This window comes from Colletotrichum jinshuiense, chromosome 1 (genome assembly GCF_051148585.1).
Source record: "Colletotrichum jinshuiense chromosome 1, complete sequence".
Taxonomy (NCBI): domain Eukaryota; kingdom Fungi; phylum Ascomycota; class Sordariomycetes; order Glomerellales; family Glomerellaceae; genus Colletotrichum; species Colletotrichum jinshuiense.
The window spans coordinates 1,597,804-1,618,516 of record NC_139302.1 but is presented as its reverse complement, the minus strand read 5'-3'; the positions used below and the strand labels follow the sequence as shown (position 1 = coordinate 1,618,516).

The following is a 20,713-nucleotide window of genomic DNA, read 5'->3' as shown; positions in this document are numbered from 1 at the left end:
TAGTCCAGAAATTCCCAATCCTAAGAGTTTGGCACTCATTTATCCAGGAGGCTCCTGTGTAATAATTACATATAATATCACTTATTGAATTATTATTGCTGCAAAAGTGAACGCTGATTGATCGTATATTAAGGGCGTGTCATTCCTGGAGCTTGCCTACACTCGAACAAATAGTAGAGTTGAGCTTTTGCTGCACATCAACTTAGGGTTTGCAAATCATCCAGGCATGCAGCCATAATTTCGTGTAAGTAATGTAGACGAAGCAAAGTAAGACGATCTCAATTGCATAGTCTCAAACGTTGCACCTCGGCACAGGTCTACCTCCAACCCAATTCTCCGAGTTGTTTTGCCAACTCTCCATGAAGAGACGATGAGATCATTTAAATAGGCAGTTAGAATATCTTATAGTTTCCATTTTGCGTGCAGTGTTAAAAAGGGACCCATTTGCCGACTGGCTATGTAGTAATGGCCGAGCGTGTAATAAACGGGCCTGCCGTCTCGAGTCAGACTCGGACTCGGACTCGCTATCGTTGTTATCCCAAAACTTGGCATACCTTACCGCCGCTTTGGGCATTATCTGCCTCTTGACGTTGTCGCGGCATGTATCAAAACTTTCAGAGTTAGTTTTATGGGAAATGTTAGTGTATTATAGGGAATCTCATTCTCAGTACCTAAAGCATCGGCCCTAATTGCCAATTAAACTCGTTCTTGATAACCCGCATATCGTGCCACTTCAGGGGGCCTGTCTACACGACTCAAATAGTCCAGATGGTATTTTTAAACCCAGCCCTTTCTTTTTATATTCCTTATTTTTATATAAATATATATAAAAGCTAAAGGACAGGGAGCGACCCTGTAACTGTTGTAGGTCAAGGATACAAGTACTGAGACGCATGGAATATTTATTATAGAAGGCCTCCTTCGAAGCGACCAGCATTGTGGGAAACCATTACCACAGTGTCACTGAGCTCGAATGGCATCCGAGATCGCGTTTTCGGGGCTGCTTACCCCGCCGCTGACCACTTCAAAAGCAATCTGCACGTTTCTTGTGCTGGTACGTTCTTCCCTGCTTATTAGTATACCCAAACCTTGCCAGCTGGATTTGCTAATCCCAGACTAATAGCTATTCACGCACCGGCTGTGGATCATCACGTACCGCATCTACTTTCACCCTCTGCGACACTACCCTGGACCAAAAGTCGCGGCAGCTACCAAACTCCACAGGCTTTACTTTACAACTCGCGGCGAAGGCGCTACTCTCCCTAAACGCCTTCATGACCGCTATGGCGCCATTGTCCGCATCGGTCCCGATGAGCTCAGCTACATCGATTCAAGGGCGTGGAAGGACATTCATGGGTTCCACGTGGGCGACAAAGACTCCTTCACAAAGGATCTGGTTATGTATGGTCCAGACATCAGACCCAATGTTCGGGGTCTCATTCGCGCAGATGACGCCGGGCACAGCCGGCAACGACGAATCTTCACCCACGCCTTTTCAGACCGGGCTCTTCGTGGTCAGGAGTCGCTAATTAAAGGCTATGTTGACACCTTAATGGCCAAACTTCACGCAGTTGCCGAACGCCAAAGAAAGGACAGCAGAAGCGCCGATAGCATCCTCGAGATTACTCGTCTGTACACCTTCACGACCTTTGACATCATGGCAGATCTCACCTTTGGGGAATCCTTGGGAATGCTCAGCGGAGAGAGCTATGTGCCCTGGGTCTCCTTGATTGAAGAATCCCTGAGATACTCAGGATACACCTTGATACTGCGTGCTTATCCTCTGTTGGAGTCACTGCTCACACCCTTGATTCCAAAGTCAATCAAGGCTATGCGTGAAGAGCATATCAACTTTGCCATCAAGCGAGTTGATCAACGTCTTCAAAACGGCTCGGACAGAGGTGACATTTGGAGCCTGGTCGAGCGACATGCGGAGCAGGACAACATTTCACGAGAAGAGATGTACTCGAGCTCATACGAATTCCTGATAGCTGGATCGGAAACAACGGCGAGTCTATTGAGCGGGCTGACTTACTTCCTGTGCAAGAACGAGGCAAAGATGAAAAGAGTACTGGGCGAGATACGGACACTTGGGATAGATGACTTGACCATCTCGAAGTTACAGGGCTTGAAGTTTCTGCAGGCTTGCATAGAAGAAACCATGAGGCTTTATCCCCCCGTCGCCGGAGCACTGGGACGTGTGAAGCAAAGGGGAGGGGCAAACATTTGTGGGAAATGGGTTCCAGAAGGGGTGAGTTGCCAAAGCACTGCTGGGTTTGCAAGGAGTCAATTCAGAGCTGACGAACAAGGAAGACGTCGGTGGGTATACCCCATATGGCGGCATACCATTCCGCAACAAACTTTTCAGATCCGATAGAGTTCGCGCCGGAGCGTTGGCTTCCTGATGCTCCAGATAGATTCAAAAACGACAACAAGGAGGCCTTTCAGCCATTTCTTTACGGGCCTAGGAACTGTCTAGGCAAAAGGTAAGTGTCACTTTAGTATCCGTTGATTGATCTAGCTCAGCCCTCCGTGTTGACACATATCGTAGCCTTGCTTACCACGAAGTTCGCTTGATCATGGCATCAATTCTGTGGCATTTTGATATAGAATTGGAAGACTCACAGGTTGACTGGCTTGACCAAAGGTGGTACGGTTTCTTCGAGAAGCAACCGCTCCGTATACGCTTAACTTATGTTTCGCGTTGAGCTCTACTGAATGAGACAATAAACTTCCCTTCCATTTTAAATGCCCAGAAGCAAGATTGTTGTTTATTTCATCAAGGAGATACTTGCGTCCCGAACCGTACTTTCAAACCCCCGACTACACTGCATTTTCATCAGTGTTATGACTAGAGTCTCTAAATGATCGAGTGAGCTCTAACCCAGCTAAAGAAATTGACGACAACTTGAAGTCTTTTGTTAGTGTTAATTATGGGTTTGGGTCCTTTGTGCTTACCTGTGAACGCATCCGGTAACAGTAGCAGCAGCAAGGTCTTTTGTGACTTACTTTATCTTGAGAATGTAAAAGCATTTGATGATTCAACATAGTCAATTTATCTACTTAAAATAACTCCAATTTCAACACATACGCTAAAACAACCACGACTGTTGTTTCGTGGTGATTGACGACCCATCTTACAACACAGCATACGGCCTCCCTGGCAACAAGACGCCTACTAATTTATCAGCTGCCACTTGACATTTTCCCAACCTTCCCGTCTCCTAATAGTGACTTCCACCTTTTTCCGAGGGGGTGGGACGCTCTGGCCAGTAAGATTCGCGATCGGACATTTGGGCACTGTGGCGTCATTGAGACCGTCGAAGTCGAATCCCATTACCAAGGCTGCAAGAAGAGTGATATTCTCATTGATCGCGAAATTGCGACCTGGGCAGAGATGCTTTCCGCCTCCAAACGGCCAATAAGCAGCCCTCGCGGAGACCCCCTTGGATCCCGTCTGGCGGGGCTGAGTTTCGAGCCAACGCTCCGGGGCGAATTCTTCAGGGTCCCTTTCGCCCCAGGCTTCAGGTATCCGATGCCCCACGCCAGATGGTATGTGGCATATACCCCCGGCTCGGAGAAGGGTACCATCCGGGAGAGTTGTGTCCTCAAGAACGTGCCGCGTCGCGGTGTTGGAGTCAAAAAGGCGCAGCGTCTCGTGATGCGCCGCGTTGAGATATGGACATATTGTCTGATCAGTGAGCTGGGACGCGCGAAGAGTGGCAATGCTTTCCATGGGAGGTGAAGCGTGCCCTGCAGAGTTTCCAGGCTCCCCCTTTTGTTCAGTCTGTACCAGGGGCTCGACTTCCTTCCTGACTCTTGCCAGAACTTCTGGCCGAGATATGACACTCACGAGAAACCAGAAGAACATGGGCGCGCTGTTTGTTGTGGCAGCCACAACCATGCCCACCTCAAGGCGCCCGAGATCAGTGTCATCAAGACCGGAGTCACGGATGATGCGAGCTCGGAGCTTGGTGAACTCAGCCGTGTCCTCAGGGAACGAGCTGTCATGTGGGTAGCGTTCAAAGTACTTCACGAGAGTGCCTTGAAGCCGCTCCCTTGCAGAGTTCCCAGCCGGAGCTACCAATGCCGGAAGAATGTTGGGGAATAAATAGGTTAATGCATCATCAAATATCCTAGGCGGTGTTAGAGCCACTCGCCAAGCTGATAAGACTTTCTCTTGAAGAGGTTATTAAAGCAACTTACCAGACTTCATCCACCAAAGTACCATCCTCTCGGAAGGGATTCGTATTTCTCCCATAGAGCGAATCAGTTGCGGCCACCGCGATGCGATTTCTCAGGAAATGATACAGATGGGGCACTTTCTGTTGGTGATTATCCCCGATGGCAAGCTCGTTAAGATCTTCGGCCAGTGTTGCAAGTGCCGTCGCCGTCATGCGACGCATGGGTTCCGGGGCCGTCGCCGTTGATACAGTGGTGGAGAAAGCATGAAGAAGCGTTCCATCCACGAAGAGGGCTTTCGCTTTCGCGCTGAGACGCACCAAGCCGTCACTCGCCTGCACGACAAAGGGGTCGAAAGAAAGTTGGCGAGTGCGCAGAGCCGCCTGCGCCAGGGAAGGTGCGGCAATCACATACACCTTTTGACCGAAGATTTGTAATGTGGCAGTCGACAGCTTGCCTCCGGACGTTTTGTAAAGTTCCAGATAATACCCTCCCCCTTTGTAGAGCATGTTGATAATGTGGCCCACGACCGGAATCGCTGGCTTTAGAAGTGGTGGTTCTCGTGGATCCTGTTCGACGGTTGAAATTCTGCTTATTGCCATGGCAAGCAGCGAGAGGAGGCCGAGAAAAACATAGACGAGGCCCTTTGAAAAGACATGACCAGTCCCTATCACTGCCTGGTCACCTCTTGTGTCAGACATGTTGACAACGAACTCGTCCATTTTGAACTTGTTGCCCCAGGTAATGTGTAGGAAGGCGATATGTCAACGGGTCTGTCGAGCAGGTGGTGTTCTACCAGACGAAAGTGTCGAAATGACCTAACCTCCGATTCCTTGCCTAACCCAGACTGGCCCATAATTAGGCGAACATGTCACTTATACCTCGCCATGAGTGCATACGGGTGTTCGCCTATTTCTCTTATGATACAACTTGGACCCTGACTATTTGTTGCCTGAAACGGGGGAACTTTGTATTGTGGCTCAACTGTCGGTTTCGGTCTCGGGTATGGGAGCAAGAAATGACAACAGGCCCATTACGAGTCACTAAGAGCACAAGAAAGGAAACAGCTTAAAGTTTTGCATGGTTATCTATATTGAGCTTTGCCAAGAGAGCACCGGTACTGAAACATGGAATTGCTCGCAACAACTCAAGTGCATTCCACTCAACGCATGGTTGTCTTTCTAATGCTTCCTTATACTTGCTGCTTCGCCACAGCCACGATTTGATCGTACCCGGCCATATCCATACTACTGCTAGTTAATACGAACTCCAACCAACGGGGTTATTTTTATTGCAGACTGAGGCACATCATTTTATTTGACGACATCACGGTACATTTCTCCTCTTCACCACGTTATAAATGATAGAGCTTCGTGCATTTCGGGTGGTTAACGAGGGCTATGGATTTTAAACACATGATACTTAAGCTGGAAATAAGTATCGCTAATCCTAACGTATACCTGGTGTGTTAGTTGCTTATGTCTTTGGCATCTAGTGCAGAGAAACAATAGCTAAACCGCACTCTGATAATAGAAAGATGCATGAATCGGCTCAAAGACTGCTCGCCAAATATCTGTTCTAGCATACATAATGTTACTTGTTGAATTGAACACCCCTCTAACAAGCCTTTCTGTCCGGGCTCCTAAAAACATTGGAAACGATCATGCGTTTTCCCGTCTGCGAATACATATCCTCGCCTTTGGATTCGCAACAAGCACCAGGCCAAACTCGACAGGCTTTTCGTTAGCCGAGATCGGCGCAAGTTTCCAATCGTATCTCAGCAGCAAATTTGCAAGCGCCATCTTCGACTCATGTGCGGCGAAGAAGCGGCCTGCACACGCATGTTTGCCATGACCGAAAGCCAGGTGGTTCGGGCTGGTGCTAACAAGATGCGCCTGGTTCGCTTGCTTGCTGTCGGCGCTGTCGCGCATGCGCACGAATCGGTATCCATCAAATTGGTCCGGATTCTCATGTACGGCTGGATCCCATAATTTGTTCGCTGACACGCCGATGACGCTTCCGCTTGGGATCCTATCCCCGTTGGAAAGCGTAACGTCCTCAAGGACCAAACGATGCATGAAAGCTAGCAAATATGTATTAGTCCATGGACTGATATAGGTAGGAGAGCGTCAAGATAGAGAAATGATTCTTCTAATATTTCGATTGTTCAGAGGATGGATCTTACTCATCGCGAGGGGTTTCCGACGCTGGCTCTCTTTAAGCACGCTGTCGGTGAGCTTCATTTCATAGAGCGACGCCTTGCTCCATCCGCTTTTGCCCACTATTTGGCTGACTTCCTCGCGCAGCGGCGCTATGATGTCCGGATTAGCCGCAATCTCCAGGATGGCTTGTGTTAGCAAGTCTGTCGTTGTGTGAATCGCTGCCTGCGACAAGATGAGTTGTGCCACGACGGGGTCATAGTTGCTCGTCTTCTCATTTGAGTCCTGTTCTAGCCATTCTATGACATCGTTAAAAACTGGGACAGGGCTTCCGGACTTGACGGCTGCTTCTTTGGCCTGTCGGCGTTTCTCGATGGTAGCGACGATGATGGTTCTGGCTTTAGCGACGTGGCGCCGCAGCTTGATACAGCATGGCAGAAACCAGTGGACAATCGGACGCAGACTTGCTGGCCACAGACGAAGTATCTTCGCAGCCACATAGGCGTCTGTGGTATACTCTGTCGTTATTTTGATCCACGCGCTATCTCTTGTAACTTCCTCCCCGAGAAAGACACGTGAGGATAGGCGCGCCACGAGCAACAGCACATGCTCTCGAAGGTTGATCTCCTGCCAGTCTATCGCTCACTTTGGTTACTCTAGTTCATATCAGAAGAGTTCATTGGAATCATACCTTGCACATTCGGGAAATGGTCTTGCAGTGCAGCGGTACATTCTTCCGCAAGAGCGCCTGTCACCTTGTCTTCAACACAGCAATAAATATTAGCATGTATTCTTGTGAATCGTTATTCAGAGTTTCTTACCAAGTGACTGAGTAAGATGTTTTCTGGCAATGTCACGGCTCAGAGTCGCATCTGTGGTGCCTTCACGGAACCCTTCAAACCCGGGAAAACGCGCATGAAAGTTCTGTGAGTTAGCAGACCGCGTCAGCAGAAGTCCAAACTTATGAATTATGTGTCATATCATACCTCCGTTATCACCTGAGGGTAGCTCAGTCGCGAGTCGCTGCGAATTTCGTCTGCGAACTCCGATGGTAGCACCGTGATGACGCCAATATCAGTCAGGATGCGGAATGCGCGTTGCAGCTTCAGTCCCTTTGCCACCAACTCTCTTGCTTTGAATAGAAAAGACAGTTGGACCAGAAGCCGAGGTTCCCAGAACCTTGGAGCATTAACCATTGGAAGGTCGTTTGCTTTTGTCGTCAAGTGGGACAAAATCCATGTCAGTGTTAAGCCAATCAAGATGGTCCCGAGTAACTTGTGGCTCGATGACAGTTGGTCGAATGTCCTGTCACCGAGCCAGCTCGCCTCATTGAAAGACGGCATAAACGTCGATGAGTTTCCATAAGTTGACATGATGGATGAAGTCAGCAGTTACAGTGATATGTGATGACATGCACTTGATGGTGAATGATCAATGGTGACTGATATGACACTGAGGGGATCGATGACAGATATTGAAAGTAACAAAATCATAGCTCGTTGGTACTCCACCTGAGAATATGATTTGAGGCGAGGGCAAGGCGGTGCTATACTAACGGACTGGGGGAGAAAGACCTCTCCGCCTTCTTGAGACCCTGGACGCATCGAATATGGCAGAAATCCACAATCAGACGATTGCGTGCAAATCGGATGCGAAACCGAGTTAGAGTTGCTTAGCCGGCCAACTCATTGCGGCCGTTCCAACATATCTGGGATCCAGGGCAGATTGACACGAGTTTCTATATAGCGAAACTTTAATTATGGGATGAAAGCCGTAGTGGAACCCCTTGAGTCGTGAAGGTTGAATGAACCTGGGAGGTGGGTACTCGGCGCGAACAACCTGGTCCTGGCAATAGAGATAATGATCCACGGCTTCTCCGTAAAAGCTGCGGCATGAGGCATGGAAGCTTGGACTTAATATTGTGCGTGGCTGAAACAGGACGACTCGGGCGTAGCAACCATACCAAACCCAGTAGGCAACCTGTGAAAGAGCAACAAGCTAGATTCCAAAGACTGCCGGGAGGTGGCACAGTTATTTTGGAGGCGTACTGTTGGCCAGGTCGACTCTGAGAGCGGGCATATGAGATTGCTCTAGATGGGCCGTGTGGCCTTGGCTCTAGTATTCTACACGCGTGTATAGCAAATCGGCGGGTAGTTTACAACATTTTACACTTCAAATATGTTCAGAGACTCAAGAAACGCATCTTTATCAAAATGAATAATACCGTAGTTACAGAGTGCCAGGTGTATTGTCCCCGAAAATCCATTTCTCATGCTCCATCCCTTGTCTCCGCTGCAGTGTCAATAGCACATCGGACCTAGGCTTTTTGACAGATAACATATTGGTATCGTCCTGTTCTGGTAGGCCATCCGGACCAGAAGTAGTCATAAAATCGAATGTGAAGATAAACATCGCCGTAAACGTCAACATCTCGTCCACAGCGAGATGTCTCCCGGGGCACAAAGTGCTTCCGCCGCCAAATGTGCGATTGGCCGCAGGATGCGTTTTGTTCGGCTTGAGAAATCTCTCCGCGTCGAAAGACTTCGCATCGGAACCCCATACGGCGGGGTTGGAGTGTATAGCGGTGGCCGCCATTTGTAATATGGCGCCCTTTTTGAGGACAAACTGATCTGCGATCGACACGTCTTGGTTGACTAGGAACGTCCCTGTGGAGGAGCTAATGCAACGGAGAGTTTCGTGGCAAATTGACATGAGTAGCGGGCAATTCGAGTGGATGGCTGATACATCAACCGTCACGCGGCCTTCGCCATGCGAGGAGGGCTTGATGACTGTTGAGAGTTCCTCGCGCACCTTGGCCAGAAGCGTTGCATCTCTAGCAATTCTAACCACCATCCAGAAAGTTGCCGGGACGGTATTGATAACGAATCCAGTGAGGAGGCCGAGGCCATAGCGGGCCATGAACTCCGTCCCTCTGTTGTGTTCCTGTGCCATCTCGCGGCCTCGGCGGACGAGCTCGCAGGCCGAGTCTGCCGGAAAGGAGTCGCCGAAATAGTCCATTAGAACATCAACAAGCCGCTGGCGTGCAGCTGCTGGAGTTGAGGCAGTAATGGATGGAAGCACACCCATAGTCAAGGCCTTGAGGCCGTTTTCAAAGTCCCTGTTAATACGGTTAGCAAAGCTGTCTCTTTCGACTGCTGTCACTAGTACCATACCAGAACGTATTCACTAGATCTGGAGATTGAGCGAAAGGACCGTTCGGTCCATGAAGAGCATTTGCGGTGGACAATGTGAAGGCCGTTTGCAGCCACTGCTGAATAGCGATGCTCTGTTGACCTTCGCCAATCTTGTTGATGTGGTCTGCTAGACCGTTGAAAATCTTCGTATATACTTCTTTGGAAGCAGCAGTATTTGGTGCGAGCAGAGTGTGTTCTATAACGTGCGCTGCTTGCCTCAGCGAGCCCTTCTCCATGGGATTGCGTAGCAACTCGGAGACATCGTGTTGCGGGAAGCCAAAGAGCTTGCCGTAGACAATGGTAATAAATGGGATGTGTCCGTCAATTTCTTTCTGTCGGCGAGATATCAAAGCGATAAGCTCGGGCGAGTTTACAATGTACGTCTTTTGAGAAGCCAGGTACAGAGTAAGAATGGGCAAGTTTGTTTTCGCCCTAATATTCCAGTCAGAATACAAGTGGCAAATGTCTCCGCGCACCACTCTAAAACCTCTCTGAGAGTGAAACTTACCTTAGATAAGCATAGTAGGAGACACCATAACCTAGAAGACCGAAGATGTGTCCCAGAAATGGTACGGGAGACCGAACCAATGGCGGCTCCTCTGGAGCAGGCTTGAGGACCAAGTATTCAACCAATCGCAACAATAGATAAGTCATCAAGACAAATATGACAAAGTAGAGCAAGCCATGCAGTTTGGCTACATCCAAAAATATAGAGTCCATTGCTTCGGTTTGTGGTTGATGGCAAACGACAAATATGACGGGAAATTGGAGCTGGATGCGCCTGCGAGATGGCAAAAGTTCTTGAAGACACCACTAGACTGCCGCCGCTTGCATTACTTATGATATGTCTATATAATCGTTGAGATCGTTGCGAGTCGGTCAATTTCGCTAATACTACAGGCACGATAAGGGAAGACCGACGAACCGCCAGAGAAGCATGAATCTTCCATGTCTAGCGTCATGATCATCTGGAACCCGGATCCTTGTTCATGTACTATACCCTAGCTGCAGACTGAGATCTCCGTTGTAGCGGGTCATCCGAATCTGAGGGAGAGAATGTTGTTGTTAGAGGGTAGGGGGAGTGGGCGTATGGTCTAATACGGTTGACAAGGAATTCTATTTATTTACGGAAATGCTCTTCAATTGGTTCCGATTGCTCTATTCCACTTAACCATCACTTACTTCACATCATCAATATTACAGAATTATCAATACAGCAATGTTAGTCTCCAACTTTTACGATGGTGCGCTGGCAACTGGAGCAGCACAGATTATCTTCTTGGCCGCTTTCATATCCATCGCCATCTTCATACCTACACAGAAAGCCACGGCCCGCTTGATGGGCGTGCTCATTCTCGCATTCTTGACCTATGGTCTTCAAACCGCAGTCTGCGGGTGGTGCGCAAATCCCCACTGGCGCTCGGCGGCTGTGCCTCTCTTCTGGATCCAGTTCATGAGTGCTTCAGAGCTGATCCTGGTCAGAAAATGGGACGGCGCAGAACGTTCTGATGCTGCAACGAAAGAAATGTCCGAGTCCGCCTCATCTCTCCGTCTCCGAGTCCACAAATCCCTGACCCTGCTTTGGAGCCTAAGACGAATCGGCACCGAGTGGCAGGCAAAACAGGCTCCTGGGATCGGCGCTTTGCAGTCTGGGGGGACCCATGGCCGGCTTTCTTTCATCTCAAAGCGGCTAATTACGACCTTGGCGGCCTACCTCGTCCTTAGCACCATGTCACAGGCCCCATCTCCGGACCCGAGTCTCATCGGCTCTCGAAAACAAGCGCTTCTGCAGGGCCTTGTGAACCTGTCACTGGACGACGTGGCATTCCGCATCATTGGGACGATATCGTTTTGGATATGCACCGCCCTCATTAATCTGGTCATGTACAATGGTGCCTGTCTCGCCTTCGCTTTCCTCGGACTGAGCGGCCCGGACGACTGCCCTCCACTTTACGGGTCACTGACCTCGTCATACAGTATCCGTCGCTTTTGGGGGTAAGTTGGATTGTTTTCAAGTTTTGCGCAAATGCTGATATCCACGGTCTAGAGTCACATGGCATCAATGCCTTCGCAGTGGATTGACTGGACACGCTGACATCATTGCGAATTTCATCCTTCCATTCCGGCAACGAATGGTCTCCCGATACCTGCGTCTGTTCATTGCATTCCTCATCTCTGGAATGATACACCACAGCTCCGACATAGCGATGGGTATCGCGCCGCAAGACGCTGGCTCGTTACGCTTTTTTCTTCTCCAGCCCATTGGCATCATTTTGGAAGATTCGGTCCAAGGTATTGCCTGTCGATGGCCGGCCTTGCAGTTGCCGCACATCGTCAAGGCTTCTCTCGGGTACTTGTGGGTCTTGGCATTCCTGGCCTGGTCTACTCCAACATGGTTCTACCCGCAGCAAAGGCTTGGGATTGATTCGTCTGGACTTCTGCCTTTTCACCCTATTCCATGGCTCTTTGGTGCGGCTATACGGGACCACCCGTTGCTTTAGCGGCCGTTTTAGGTCTTGACTTCGGTCTCGGTTCGGATGACTGGAGTTACTTGACTTCGGTCTCGGAAAAGGACTGTTTTGGAGACCATTCTGAGCACGGGCGCGATTGGCATTTAAAAGGCCCGTGTGTAGCATATCTGGTGCAAACTTGGGACCAGGGGTAGAACTCTGGGCAGAGCTCTCATGTAGATTTGATGTGATGTGTATTCTTCTCTTGTCGGGCTGCCTGCTAGTAATACTACTTTAGCTGCCAAATTCAACTTACGGCCACTTGCATACTTTTCCTTGCTTAGCTGCATCTGGTCACAGTTTTGTTTAGTCAGTCAATTACCATTCTTTTCACTCTACCTATCATTACCCTCATCGCCAGGAGAGCTTCATTTGCGTATACAGACTCAACATGGCTGAGAAATTCAGTTTCGAGATAATCAAGCCGTCAGCTGTGCTTCTGTCGCCAGCTTTAACCGCCGTGATTGTTACTTGCACATTTCTCTACTACATATACCTGAAGGGGTTTCCCAAGCCTCTTGCAGGTATTCCTTACAACGAGAGTGCCATAGGCAAGTTTATGGGCGATCTGTCCGAATTCCAACATGCTAGGACACACGGGGAGGGCTTTACGGTATGGATGCGTGACCTAGCCTCGCGGCACAACTCACCATTAGTTCAAGTATTTTTGGGCCCCTTTTCAGCACCAGCTCTCGTCTTGTTCGACTATCGCGAGAGCTATGACATTGTCGCGCGACGAACCAAGGAGTTTGACCGTTGCCAGAGGGACGCAGAAACAATGGCAACCATTCTGCCTGAGCATCACCTCTCGATGATGTCGGCTGATCCGAGGTTCAAGGGAAATAAGGAGCTGGTCAAAGACTTGATGACGCCATGGTTTTTGAACGAGGTTTGCTTAACATCTCCCAAGATACAAGAAGATCGTTCTCACATTCGACTAGATTTCTGCGCCGGAAATTCATAGAAACGCCATCTCTCTCGTCGAGTTGTGGAGCCTCAAAGCCAAGTGGGCACTTGATCATCCCTTTGATGCCCACTGCGACCTGCAGAATTCGGCTTTGGACATCATCATGGCGGCTGCCTTTGGGCAGGCTGATGGCAGCGGTGTCCTTTGGCAGCATATTATCCAGGAAGCGGGCCACAGACCTGTGACTGTGCCATCAAACCCAGCTGAGCCAGTGATATTTCGAAATCTCGGACTACCGGCGGAGTACCAAGCAACGGTTGACATTACCCACTTCATGGGCCGAGTTGTCACCTCGCCTTTTCCAACTCAACAAGCCTGGTTTCTGAAGAAGTTCACCAAAGTAGGGGACGTCTTTAAGGCAAAGGACCAGTTCATCAAGAGTCAAATCCAGAAGGCAGTCTCTAGGTTGGACGGCAATGGGTCTGCAAACGATAAGGTTGCAAAGTCAGCTTTGGATTACATTGTTCTGCGGGAGGTTGCTGCCGCCAAGAAAGCTGGCTGCAAGCCAATGCTCGATTCCAAGAGAATTGAGGATGAGGTGAGAACTCTATATAAGAAGGCGTAAATGGAGGGCTAACATTCTAAAAGCTGCTCGGTTACCTCGTTGCCGGGCATGAAACATCTGCTTCCATCCTGTCGTGGACAGTCAAATTTCTAGCCGACAACCAAAAGCACCAGGATACCCTGCGAAACCATATCCAAGCAGTATACGCCAACGCTATGCTTGAGAAGAGACCTCCAAACGAGGTAGAACTCACAAAACTGGCTGCCCCCTACCTAGACGCTTTCCTCGAAGAGGTCTTGCGGCTTGCACGTACGGCTTCTATCTTAACCCGCCAGGCCATAGCTGATACGACGATCCTGGGACATTTCGTACCAAAGGGCACCAACCTCTTCCTCTTCACACAAGGAGCGAGCTATGTCAGGCCCGCGCTAGGTGTAGATGAGAACAGACGGAGCAAATCCTCCCAGGGAGCTAAAATAGTGCGAGAATGGCCTTTAAATGACGTGGGCGAATTCAACCCGGCACGTTGGCTTGTGTCTAGGTCAGACAAGGAGTTCGCGGATGAAGAACCGCTCCACGAGACCCAGGATTGGACGCTTTCCAGCTTTGAATTTAATCCACAAGCCGGGCCTATGCTGACCTTCGGCGGTGGACCGAGAGGCTGCTTTGGAAAACGTCTTGCTTATATGGAGTTACGAATGGTTCTTGCGCTGCTTGTTTGGAATTTCAAATTCAAGCCATGCGCTGATGAGCTTAGCACCTATGACTTGCGCGAAACTATCACAGTTGAGCCGAAATCATGTTTTGTCAGGCTTCAAAAGCTTGAGTAGTTAGCCACAGTTAAACAAAATGCCGACCGTCTCCTAGGACTCGTCAGTCAGAAGAAGACATTACTTTGTGCAGGTCAACTTGATTGATAGATCACGTGCGCATGTTCATTCCCTGGCAATCATCAAAAGGGCGATTGCCACGCCAGCCTGACGTCCAAGGCTTGCACTGGTCGTGTTTCCCCACATGCCTCTCAACGTGTCCCAAGCTCCAAGACCTAGCAACCTTTCTATCCGTATCAATTGCGTGATACTTACAAGCCCTTGTGTCCAAGCCTCCATGTCAAAATAAGGTTTAGTTGTGGGACAAGCGCTTGAGCCTCGATTGATTTGGCCGAGGAATACTACTCCATTTCGCTTTCGGTTCCGAGTCATGACTGAGCTCACACAGTTGTAGTACGATGCATGAAGTCCTGCGCGCGCGTATTTTGATCGGACGAACATAAGGAGCATCCATTTTTGTTGAATTTCGATGTGACCGAAAGTTAATTGATGTCACGACTTGATACCATGAATGCTCGTCGGCCCGCAATACTACGCCTCGTGTCAACTTCGCAGGTCCATCCATGGTAGCACGAGATTCCCTCCCTGATAACGCAACACCCTCTCAAGCAGAGAAACAGCGCTGAGCCTATCTCTCGTATCTGAATCATCTTTATTAAACTTAGCCCTGTGCTGGAGCGCTAAGCCGCAGCATAATATCCAACTGCGCGTGCGCCTAGGAACAAGGCGAGGGGGTGGTTATTTCGGTCGGCGTTCTTTTGCCCTTGGTAGGCTAGTCCGTCCATATCATGGGACATGACTTGTATGCTGTGTGAAAGTGGTGTATGATTCAAATATTCCTAGCCACAGTTGTGCTATATAATCGCTTGATGCCGCCTCATTGCGACTTGTCAGTATGGTGGTTTGTTCAAACCCCATTCACAACCACATACAACTGTCAGATCTAGTCTTTCTGTTCCATCTTTCGTTCTTCTTCGTTTTGCTTGGTTCGCATACACTTCTGGCGACATGAAGTCTCTCGAAGTTCCCTTATCCGCAGACTCTACTTTTGCGATTGTGAAGAAGGGATACGCTCGATCTCTTATTCAGCCTGCCATCTTGGAAACCTCGCAACATTCGACATGGGGTCGCTCAAGTAGTGGATCCTTGATGCGATCCATCGGCTCTGTTCTGCTTGTCCTTTTTGCTCCGACATTGGTTGTGTGTTCACACATAACGCTGTCCACATTCCACGGCTCGTTTTACGAATTCTTTGTAGCAACTCTCCGGGACGGATTCCTTTCTGTTGTGTGGTCGAATCGACCACGGTTCAGTTATGAGGCGACTGGAGCCTTCCTTCTATGGGTTGCATTCCAAGGCATCCTGTTTCAGTATCTTCCTGGGCCAAAACACAATGGGCAACGAAGCCCGGCTGGTCACCTATTGTCCTACCGCACGAATGGATTGCGGGCTTGGTTCGTCACTCATGCTTTAGCCGTGGCTCTTTGCTGGTACGGCGTTCTGGACCCTGCTTTCATCCCAAAGAACTGGGGAGGTCTTGTGGCCGTGATGAATACAGCTGGCCTTCTGTTGTCGGCGTTAGCATTCGTCAAGGCGCATTTTAGGCCAAGCCACGCAGATGATCGGAAGTTCAGCGGTAAGATTGCTTGTACGACATGTTTGAAATCACACTAATAAAATAATAGGATCCATAGCGTATGACTTCTACATGGGCATCGAGCTCAACCCGAGGATTTGGGGAGACTTTGACCTTAAACTCTTCACCAACGGTAGACCTGGGATCATAGCATGGACACTCATGTAGGTTTATAAGTCCCGTCCCTACTGATGAGAACCTAGTCTAATATTTATACCAGAGATTTGTCCAACATTGCCTATCAATATCAAACATACGGCCGTGTGGACACATCCATAGTGTACGTCACCATTTTGCACGCGATCTACGTCTTAGATTTCTTCGCGAATGAATCATGGTACCTACGTACCATTGATATAGCACACGACCACTTCGGTTTCTACCTAGCATGGGGTTCTTTCGTCTGGTTACCGACAATGTACACCATTCAGGCCCAGTACCTTGGGCTTTACCCAACACCAACGTCGACGGTTTACCAAATAGCCGTCTTCTCCATCGGGGTTGCCGGCTACATCATCTTCCGTTCTGTAAACAGCCAGAAGGACAGAGTGCGTAGATACAACGGTCGGTGTTCTATCTGGGGAAAGCCGGCAAAGTACATCGTCGCACCATACAAGACGTCAGATGGCCAAAGTCACAAAAGCCTTCTTCTTTGCAGTGGCTGGTGGGGCTGGTCGCGGCATGCAAACTACTTGGGAGATCTGCTTCTGAGCAGCGCCATGTGCGCCCTTGTGGGGTCTTCCAAGATTTTGGTCTGGTTTTACGCGATTTTTATGACGATCCTGCTGGTCCATAGGTGCAAGCGTGACGAGGCAAGGTGCTCCAAGAAGTATGGGGCGGTTTGGGACGCGTATTGTCGAGAGGTTCGGTGGCGGATTCTCCCTGGTGTCTGGTAGAATGTAAACACAGCAACATGTCAAAGTGCATGGTGCGAATCCACAGTACCGAGATCAAGGATATAGACTGGGCCGAATACATAGGACACTGTCACCAAGATCGGCGACTTCAGAAGAATAAACAAATAGATGAATTCTAGACAGCGTCTTTTTATGTCCAAAGTCGAAGAACGACTTCAAAAGGCAAGAACATGGTTGTAGTAAACTCTCCAGAGACAGAGTTGTTGATGCACTGTGGTTTCCAATTGCCCATGTCTATTTTCAAAGTAGCTACTGATTTATAAACCCGCTAGTTCCGCCTCTGTCCATTCCCACAATCTAGCTCCAAGCGCATCGTTTGCCAACGCTCCATTTTTTGGCCCAGGCTGCCCAATTGGTAGGTAATAAGTTCCGCTTGTTACATCTGGGGATACTGACGCCCACAACTGGTTCCGTACTCCATCCTCCACCCCAATCGACGCCATCCTCATGAGTGGATACAGAGCCTGGAGGAAGAAGCTTGAGCTTTTCCATGACTCTGCCCAGTTGGTGTCCACAAAGCCGGGATGCACAGCGGAGACTTTGAGCTCGGGGTTTTGACGCGCTAGCTCACGCGCATACAGGATGACCGCAAGTTTACTCTGGCCGTATCTGGCCCATGCACCCTCTTTCTCAAGCTCGGTCTTGAGTGAGTCGAAGAGAATGCCCTCCGAAGGGGCCATTGAGGCAGCTTCAGACCCGAGGAAAACAACACGTGTATCTGCGCCAGGCCCCTTGGCGGTATCAAGCAGGGTTGGTAGTAAAAGCTTGGTAAAAAGTACGCCTCCGAGGTAGTTGGTACCGAATTGGATCTCGTAGCCGTCTTTAGTTAGCCCACAGGGCGCCGCGGCGATGCCCGCATTGAGCATGAGAATATCGAGCCGTTTCGACTTCTCGTTAAAGGTGTCAAAGGCGCTCCGGATGGAGGCAAAAGACGCTAAGTCAAGTTGAACGAAATGTATAGGCGCATCTGGTACTTCCATTCGAATTTCTTTGATGGTTTGCTCTGCCACGGTGGGGTTTCGTGCTGCGAGCCAGAGCTGCGCCGGTTTATGGCGGGCGAATTCCAGGACGGCTTGTTTGCCCAGCCCGCTGGTCCCACCAGTTACGAGAATGACCTTGCCTTCGAGATTTGGCATATCCTTTGATTGATCAAAGGCCAGCTTCGCCGTAGACCATGGAATAATGCCCATGGTGCTCGAGAAATGGGAACAAATGGGAACAAATGGGCTATTGGAACAGTTTGCCTGCGTATGGCACACGGATTTCAAACGTAGCCGCGGTTTGATCCTATATAAGGCTAACACAATGCGAGTCTTTCCCAGTCCGTGTGTACGTAGCTGTATTCTCAGGGATTATCAAAGCGGATTTGTTGTTTAAGCTTCATAATCCACATGGGTTACCGGCGTCGTGCGGGTTTACAAACCCTTGCAGCCAGGTATCCGTGGTCAACAAGAGCCGGTTCCTGGCGCAATCAAACACTGTATATATAAGGTGGGGTGATGGGCAATGCTGCTGGGTACTTGTTACCGAATCCGACCAATTTTCACATCTTTCAAATGGCAAGTCATGGTCTGAGCTCTCTTTCTTTCCTACACCCACACCTCGAATTTATTCCCTAATCATTGCAATCAGATACCACAGTCCTTTTCTTGGCAGACGATAGATCTACGTTACGAACATTATCTCAACCTGCGCAATTCCCTGTCGTGGTCTCCCTTGTGACTTTCATTTAATATCAATTCATTGCGTTCCCCGCCTGAATCCAAAGAGCAAAAATAACACCCATGCTCGCAACCCAAATCAAACTTCTAACCGGGGCCCACTTCCGATTATCTTGAAGCTTCACGTAAACAAGAGTGTATGCTGCTCTAAGTCCTAGGTAGCCCAGGGATAGCGTATTCACAATCTTCCTGTCCGTATTTGCAAGATTGGCTACTGCAACCCCAGCGGCAAAGAGACCGATCGTCTCTATGGCGTTGTCATGCGCGGCCTTGGCGCGGCAAATCCGTTGATAGACCTATGAAATGAGCGTCAATCACGACGAGGCGTTTGGCTTGGTACATTAAGCAAACAAAACTTACTTTCTTCTCCGAAATTCCACCCTTCGCTACAGTCTCGAGGAGTTTTCGTGGCTCGCCCACATCATAATTGTCGCCTGCAATGGTGTTGGCGTAGACGTGTGGGATGAAGGCAAGCATGTAAGCGACAGGCACCTATACTCAGTATCAATGTCATTCCGTATGACTGAAACATCACGCCAATACAAGCTTACGGAGTAATACGAGAGGTGCGTCTCGGTAAGGTCCAGAAATAGCCCCATTTTTGTGACTGCGCAAGGCCTGCTGAAGTTTCCGTGTCGATTTTCGGCGGTTACGTAGAAAAGGTGGTTCAGGTGAAGGAGTATATTCGGTATGGTGACGAATTCGAAGGCTGAGCACGTACATCGTTTTATTCACTTTTGACAGCCACTTCGGCGCTAAATGCCCAAATCAATTGATCTGCTTGGTAGAATACCAATTTTAACCACTACGGAGTGTCCAAGCCACTATCATCTAGTTGAGGCTGAAACTCACGAGTCATTAAACACTCGAGCCGAAACCGAGCCATAAGCATTTCCTCTTCACGGACCCCGGCGTTCTGGGCTTGGATTAACTTTGAAAAAATAGAAGGCCATGGATCTCGCTCGCAACTGTATTCTTCTGCCATAGCCCCAGTGACGAAAACAAGGCTTATGAGCAGGAAAAAGCGAGCCCGAGACCGACCTGGACGTACTGAACCCAAGCAACGCTGTGGTGGTCTGCTGCAGGGAACCTGGCCCACTCCCGTATCCTAGAAATTACCGACAACTTTAAATAGGATGCTTATTCTTGGGGGTTTGACTGACATTAGCCACTAACACAGCCTTGGCTAACTTGAGTCGTTGAAGTTTGCAAGTCAAGATCCTCGAAAGAGTTGCCATTTCTATTTCAATGTTCCCTGCCCCAATACGACAGACAACGACAATTCGGATTTGATATTTCCTGCTGAACACCGAGAGTCTGTCGCCAAGCATCTTTATCGTAGAACCTCCCCCAGAACCAACCATGACGTCACATTCCAACCAGGCAGACGGGCTTGTCAAAAGTCCATCGAAGGTGGGGCATGTTGTGTTCAAGACGAGCAACTTTCGCGGGATGGTAGACTTCTATATCAAGTTTCTGGGATGCGTCGTGGCGTTTGAGAATGAACAGCTCTCTATTCTTCGATTTGACGATGACGACGATCACCACCGGGTTGCCATCCTGTATCTTCCAGACCTCAAGCCCACCGACCCACAGGCAGTCGGGCTGGAACATGTCGCATTTTCGTATTCCACGCTACCAGACCTCCTCGCCGCCTATCAAAAGCATAAGAGCAACGGCATCTCTCCGTTCTGGTGTGTCAATCACGGTCCCACAACCAGCATGTACTACAAAGACCCTGATGGGAACGGAGTCGAGCTGCTTGTCGACAATTTCGACACGATTCGGGAAGCAAACGATTTTATGGCTTCTCGGCTATTTGCGGAAAACCCCATTGGCACGGAATTTGATCCTCAAGATCTAGTTCGGAGGATGGAGCAAGGAGAGAGCGAGAGTTCATTGAAGAAGAGGGTGGAGATTGGACCTCGCAAGGCATTGGGTTGCTGAACCTTGTAACATATGCGTACCATACTGTAGCACTATTCTTCTATCACAGTCTCATCATCACTAAAGGAGACGTATCGGCAACGCGTTGAAAGCCGATGAGCCCTCAATTTCCAATGTGGTAAGTCTACGAATATGCACGCAAGCC

At 49.3% G+C, this 20,713-nt stretch overlaps 8 protein-coding genes across 8 annotated transcripts; 4 read left to right on the top strand and 4 right to left on the bottom strand.

Moving 5' to 3' along the window:
• Window positions 1–973: 973 nt before the first annotated feature.
• EsH8_I_000445 (cytochrome P450) lies at window positions 974–2,708 on the top strand (the record flags this gene model as incomplete). The annotated part of the gene is made up of 4 exons (XM_083267858.1): window positions 974–1,054; window positions 1,124–2,251; window positions 2,314–2,486; window positions 2,552–2,708. The coding sequence occupies 4 exons, from the start codon at window positions 974–976 to the stop codon at window positions 2,706–2,708; spliced, it is 1,539 nt and encodes a 512-aa protein (XP_083118296.1).
• A 470-nt stretch (window positions 2,709–3,178) lies between these two features.
• EsH8_I_000444 (cytochrome P450) lies at window positions 3,179–4,904 on the bottom strand (the record flags this gene model as incomplete). Its single annotated transcript, XM_083267857.1, has 2 exons — window positions 3,179–4,136; window positions 4,207–4,904. 2 exons carry the CDS (start codon window positions 4,902–4,904, stop codon window positions 3,179–3,181), a joined length of 1,656 nt encoding a protein of 551 aa, XP_083118295.1.
• A 939-nt stretch (window positions 4,905–5,843) lies between these two features.
• On the bottom strand, window positions 5,844–7,537 carry EsH8_I_000443 (cytochrome P450; the record flags this gene model as incomplete). Its single annotated transcript, XM_083267856.1, has 5 exons — window positions 5,844–6,265; window positions 6,368–6,976; window positions 7,033–7,101; window positions 7,163–7,265; window positions 7,328–7,537. The coding sequence occupies 5 exons, from the start codon at window positions 7,535–7,537 to the stop codon at window positions 5,844–5,846; spliced, it is 1,413 nt and encodes a 470-aa protein (XP_083118294.1).
• A 1,033-nt stretch (window positions 7,538–8,570) lies between these two features.
• EsH8_I_000442 (cytochrome P450) lies at window positions 8,571–10,255 on the bottom strand (the record flags this gene model as incomplete). Its single annotated transcript, XM_083267855.1, has 3 exons — window positions 8,571–9,459; window positions 9,515–9,967; window positions 10,044–10,255. 3 exons carry the CDS (start codon window positions 10,253–10,255, stop codon window positions 8,571–8,573), a joined length of 1,554 nt encoding a protein of 517 aa, XP_083118293.1.
• Window positions 10,256–10,754: 499 nt separating this feature from the next.
• Window positions 10,755–14,347, top strand: EsH8_I_000441 (uncharacterized protein; the record flags this gene model as incomplete). The annotated part of the gene is made up of 5 exons (XM_083267854.1): window positions 10,755–11,530; window positions 11,583–11,771; window positions 12,454–12,934; window positions 12,987–13,550; window positions 13,601–14,347. 5 exons carry the CDS (start codon window positions 10,755–10,757, stop codon window positions 14,345–14,347), a joined length of 2,757 nt encoding a protein of 918 aa, XP_083118292.1.
• Window positions 14,348–15,355: 1,008 nt separating this feature from the next.
• Window positions 15,356–16,879, top strand: EsH8_I_000440 (uncharacterized protein; the record flags this gene model as incomplete). The annotated part of the gene is made up of 3 exons (XM_083267853.1): window positions 15,356–15,983; window positions 16,033–16,147; window positions 16,204–16,879. 3 exons carry the CDS (start codon window positions 15,356–15,358, stop codon window positions 16,877–16,879), a joined length of 1,419 nt encoding a protein of 472 aa, XP_083118291.1.
• A 278-nt stretch (window positions 16,880–17,157) lies between these two features.
• EsH8_I_000439 (uncharacterized protein) lies at window positions 17,158–18,090 on the bottom strand (the record flags this gene model as incomplete). The annotated part of the gene is made up of 1 exon (XM_083267852.1): window positions 17,158–18,090. One exon carries the CDS (start codon window positions 18,088–18,090, stop codon window positions 17,158–17,160), a length of 933 nt encoding a protein of 310 aa, XP_083118290.1.
• A 1,893-nt stretch (window positions 18,091–19,983) lies between these two features.
• EsH8_I_000438 (uncharacterized protein) lies at window positions 19,984–20,568 on the top strand (the record flags this gene model as incomplete). The annotated part of the gene is made up of 1 exon (XM_083267851.1): window positions 19,984–20,568. The coding sequence occupies one exon, from the start codon at window positions 19,984–19,986 to the stop codon at window positions 20,566–20,568; it is 585 nt and encodes a 194-aa protein (XP_083118289.1).
• Between the last annotated feature and the right edge of the window lie 145 nt (window positions 20,569–20,713).